This window comes from Rhagoletis zephyria, unplaced genomic scaffold, assembly GCF_001687245.7.
Source record: "Rhagoletis zephyria isolate East Lansing unplaced genomic scaffold, Rhagoletis_zephyria_1.1 Rzeph_scaffold_00821, whole genome shotgun sequence".
NCBI classification, from domain to species: Eukaryota; Metazoa; Arthropoda; class Insecta; order Diptera; family Tephritidae; genus Rhagoletis; species Rhagoletis zephyria.
Genome location: NW_016157905.1, coordinates 124,012 through 128,898, shown reverse-complemented (window position 1 = coordinate 128,898; position 4,887 = coordinate 124,012). Strand labels below are relative to the sequence as shown.

Sequence of the window (4,887 nt, the reverse complement as noted above, 5' to 3'; positions counted from 1 at the left end):
ACTGAAAGTATTTTTTGATAATGAGTGACAACAGTGCAAAATTTATGTTCCTAGCTACTTAAATGAAGGAGTTATAACGAAAAATCTTATATCTGAACAATCAGTTTTATGGGAGCTATAGGTTATAGTGACCTGATCTTTTAATTTTCACTCTAAGCCTTCAGTTGATAATGGGTGGAAGTATTGCGAAATTTCATGTGCATAAATTGAGAAGTTGTAACGAAAAATCTCATTTCTGAACAATCAGTATCAAAAATACACCCACCTACCAAATTTCATCCGGATATCTAGAAAACTGAGAGACTAGATTGCATACAAACAGACTGACAGACGGACATGGCTAAATCGACTCAGCTCGGCGTTCTGATCAATTAAGTATACATTTCAATGGGTCTATCTCTTATTATTCTGGTACTTACAAACATCGCACCAAAGTTATAATACCATTTCATGTTCATGAAAGGTATAAAAATGTCGAGTAAGTTCCTGACTTATGCGCAAATCTTCTGTCGGTTCGCCAAAGGGCCAAAAAATGGTAAGCGAGTAGTGTTTGAAGGCGGCATGTGCACTATTTCAAACGAAAACAACGAAGTTGTCCCTAGTGCATCGGTCCATAATAATCTTTACCAACTAAATGGTAAAATTAACAAGACAAAGGCATCCGCGGTGATAGTGAAAAATGTATTTGAAACATGGCATCGACGAATGGGCCATATTTGCAATAGTTCATTACACAAAGTGCAACAAAGCAATGATGGTTATTATTTGGCATAATAAATAGTGAATGTTGTAAAGTGTGCATAAAATGGAACTAGACACGTAAACCGAATAAAAAAAAGGGCACGCGCGCAAGTAATGTTTTAGAACTGATTCACTCAGATGTGCTTGGTCCATTAAAGACAAAATCGTTTTCGGGTGCTCGCTTACTGGTTTGCTTCGTCGATGACTTTACGCGAAGGGTATTTGCTTACTTAATTAAGAATAAATCAGACGTCTTTGAAACATTTTTAAAATTCAAAAAATATGGTTGAGAACCAGTGCTCAAAAACGAAAAAGTTCTGCGAACTAATAGTGGCTGAGAATATGTGAATGAAAGTTTTAAATTATTTTTGAATAAAAGTGGGATCATTCACCAAACTACATTTCCGTATGCACCAGAGCAAAACGGTGTAACGGAGCGAATTAACCGCGGGTTCGTTGTATGCTTATAGACGGTGGCGTTGACGAGCGTTTTTGGGCAAGAGCTGCTGCGACCGCGGCGTATTCAACCAATTTTGTGCCATGCTGAGAAGACAAGCGTAGTCCGGAGGAACTTTGGTCTCAAGAAAGGCCAAGCTTGAANGGTGCCATGCTGAGAATACAAGCGTAGTCCGGAGGAACTTTGGTCTCAAGAAAGGCCAAGCTTGAAACATATTCGCGTATTTGGCTGCACGGCAATGGTCCACGTCCTACGTCCACGTTAGAAGTAACGTGCACCAATGCATCTATTACAACGTCGATGGTGATAAAATGCCGTTCGTTGCAAATGGTGTTTTGATTTTCTCCAATAGCCCAAACAAAATAGCTTGGTTGAACGACAAATTGGCAAAAAAATTCGACATTAAAGATATGGGTGTAGCCACTTCAGTACTTGGTGTGAGAATCACAGTGAATGATAATTTTATACAAATAGATCAATCTCAGTATGTACTAGATGTGTTGAAGCGTTTTGGTATGAGCGATGCTAATCCCCTGTCAACACCATTTGACTATAACCAAAAAGTATCATCTGACATGTCACCAAAAGATGTTAGTGAAAGGCCAGATATGGACGAAGTTCCGTACATGTAAGCAATTAGCTGCTTATTATTCGCTGCTCAAGTCACTCCTACTCACCACGTACTAAACATATAGACATAAAGTCGAAATTTATCCGGCAACTTATCGAACATAAGCAAGTTGTTTTGAAGTATTTACCTACCAACGAGATGGTTGCAGACATTTTAACAAAGGGCGTTACCGCTCGAAAATTAACATATTTTTCCGCTAAATTTGGTCTTAAGTAACTTAACTAAGCAAAACATACTTTCATTTCATTTGGAATTATTAACCCACATAAATATTTCTGTAATTCGAACGCATAGAAATAAGTTGTTCAGGAAGGGTGTTATAATGTGAACAACTTATAATATATACCTGGTCACCTTATTCGCTCTAGCACTTTGTACAAACCTGTAATATATACATTATACACATCTGCAATACATGCGTTATACAAATGTTAAAACAAGAATTTCTTCAATCTCTTTGTACTTACCCTCACTTTAATTGCTATTGAATAGACATACATATGTATATTATATTACAACAAATCTCTTAATAATAGATAAGACTGATATAGAAGGAATTGGGCATGGCACCGCACACACTTATGGTGAGTCTCCGTAACCAATTTATCCATTTCTACCAAACTTGGTTAAATTATATTTATTCATTTATTTATTTAGTATACAGAAACTAATAATTCTGACAGACCATGACATTAATTATAATTTTAAAACAATTGAATGCAATTAGTTTGTAAAACCATCCAGTCCAATAGGGCTCGTACTACAAGCGGACTCCATCCTCATTTGTAACGCGAAGTATGGTAATACCATGTTCTGACCGACAACAAAAACACTTTGAAAACGTGTTTTGGGATTGTGGGCTGAAGGCTGTGCACACCGGCTGTTAGTGTTTTCGTTGACATTTCTTACATCCTCTGATTACAGTTTTGCTACACAAAAACAAAACCAAAATGCTTTTCCCTCATTTTCTTTTCATTAGCAACCTCTTATTTTCATTCGTATTTTACTTTTGCCAGCCAATTAACAATAAATCCGAAATTCCGTATTAAAGATGATAAAATATGACTTAATCGAAAAAAACCAGTGAAGACACCGATTGGAATGAGTGGAACGTGAGTTTTCAAGTAGTTTTCAGCGAAAACTGGTTTTCGTTTGACAGATTTTACATGGACGAAAACACAAGTTTTAAGTCGAAAACCAGTTTTAGCAACGAAAACATGTTTTCGATGTCGGTCAGAACATGGTGTAAGGGTACTATAACGGCGCCAGTATGAACGCAATTTTGTGTGCCATTAAGGGTACTTTGATATACTCCATTAGGTCAGTGCATTTTTATTGCAGCGCAGGATATCAGTAAGGGGCGCCAGTAGGGCCATTTTGTTTACCATTAAAGGTGCCATGATATACGCCAGGGTATTTTTCTATATATAGGCAGCGTTTAGTCTAAGAGAACGGTGCCCGAAGCAGCATTGAATCTTAATCCTGCTTATCACGCATAAGTTAAAACGACAATATTTGATACCCGTGCCGGGTATATGTATAAAGTTCGGTTTCGCCCATACTTATACCTCTTTACTTGTTTTTTAGTATTTTGCTTTATAAATCGTACATAACTTTACGACTTAATTTAGTTATTTTTGTTAACAGCAGTGAAATAAGACTATATTAGGTTATTATTCATTTTAAAACAATACAACTTATTTAAAATGAACAACTAAATCCTTTAACAATAAAAAAATTATGAAAAACAGGTTGATAGAAAATGTGTTAACTCCACATAAAAAGAGCAAAATCATAAATAGAAAATGAAAGAGCAACAGCTTTATTTCGAAATCGGCAAGACGAACTAAGGAAGAAAATTGCATTTACAGATTAGGAAAATATTAACAACAAAAAAGTTAGGCGACTTTTTGTCCCACCTGAAAAATTAAAAAAAAAATGGACTTAGCACGTTTGTACACTAAGACAACGATATGTAAATTGTTTTTATTTTATAACAAAAGCATCGTTTCATGCCAAATAAAAACTTTTCAGCGTTCTGGCACACCACTATGATGAACAATAGACCACTTTTTAAAAATGTCCATTTGATTTGTGTAATTTTTATAAAAAAAGTGTCAAAACTTCAACTTTGACTTACAAGAAAGCTACATACTAAAGTGAGCTTTAAAGCACCAAAGGGTATTTTTTCCCATGTAATTGGACATTTCTTGACAAGTAGTAATTATCAAAATATCAAAATGCTATTTTCATTTTTTCCGGCTAATGTTTTCATATGGCCCATTGTGCGACGTCGGGTATTCTGCTAGTTTTTTTTTTTTAATAAGTATGTAGATAACTATTCATTTGATACATAGTATTTTAAGTATAGGTATTTTGTATAATTCAAGGTTTCATGGATTAGAAGAAAGGATTTCCAATTGTTAACAGTTGGACTCTCAACACACAGCAGTGATAAAAGATTTCTTGTTGAACATGCACGTCATATGGGACACTGGTCTTTAAGGATTAAGTCTGTACGCGAAAGTGACCGCGGGTTGTACGAATGCCAGTTATCTATTTATCCTACAGAATCAATATTTGTCGAACTTAAAGTAGTGGGTAAGTTTGATTTGAGGCTAAAGTATATTTTAAACCAAAGATATTATTTATTGTATATTTCTATATTTATATACACAGTTATATAGACTTTATAAGAACTACGGCTATTCGCCACAACGGTAAATTTAGCGAACTTTGTAAAAGTTTTAATGGATCTTATCTCCTTTTTATCTTATTACTGTAAGACTGCGTTCCACCAAACTCATTTAAGAGGAAATTAACTTTAATACAATTTTTTTTATTCAATTCTCTATTATTTTTTTTCAGCTTCAATAAGCTCTTTATTTAAGTGAGTAAAAATATGGCGGCACCGTGATAAAGGTGGTAGTAAAAGCAGGGTTGGTATACAAGTAAACAGCTGATACACAAAATTGTGGTGTGTGTATATTAAGGTGGTCCAAAAATGCATGTGAAAAAGTAAAGTCGGAATTTTTATACTCTCACACAACAGTTGTTC

General features: G+C 35.0%; 1 protein-coding gene across 1 annotated transcript in view; it reads left to right on the top strand.

Moving 5' to 3' along the window:
* The window catches only part of LOC108361705 (uncharacterized), a 25,848-nt gene extending 21,332 nt beyond the window's left edge, over positions 1–4,516 (top strand). The window contains exons 3-4 of the mRNA XM_017614408.1: positions 4,220–4,430; positions 4,509–4,516. Coding sequence (XP_017469897.1) covers positions 4,220–4,430; positions 4,509–4,516 — 219 coding nt within the window. The remainder of the gene's footprint in view (positions 1–4,219; positions 4,431–4,508) is intronic.
* The last annotated feature ends 371 nt before the right edge of the window (positions 4,517–4,887 follow it).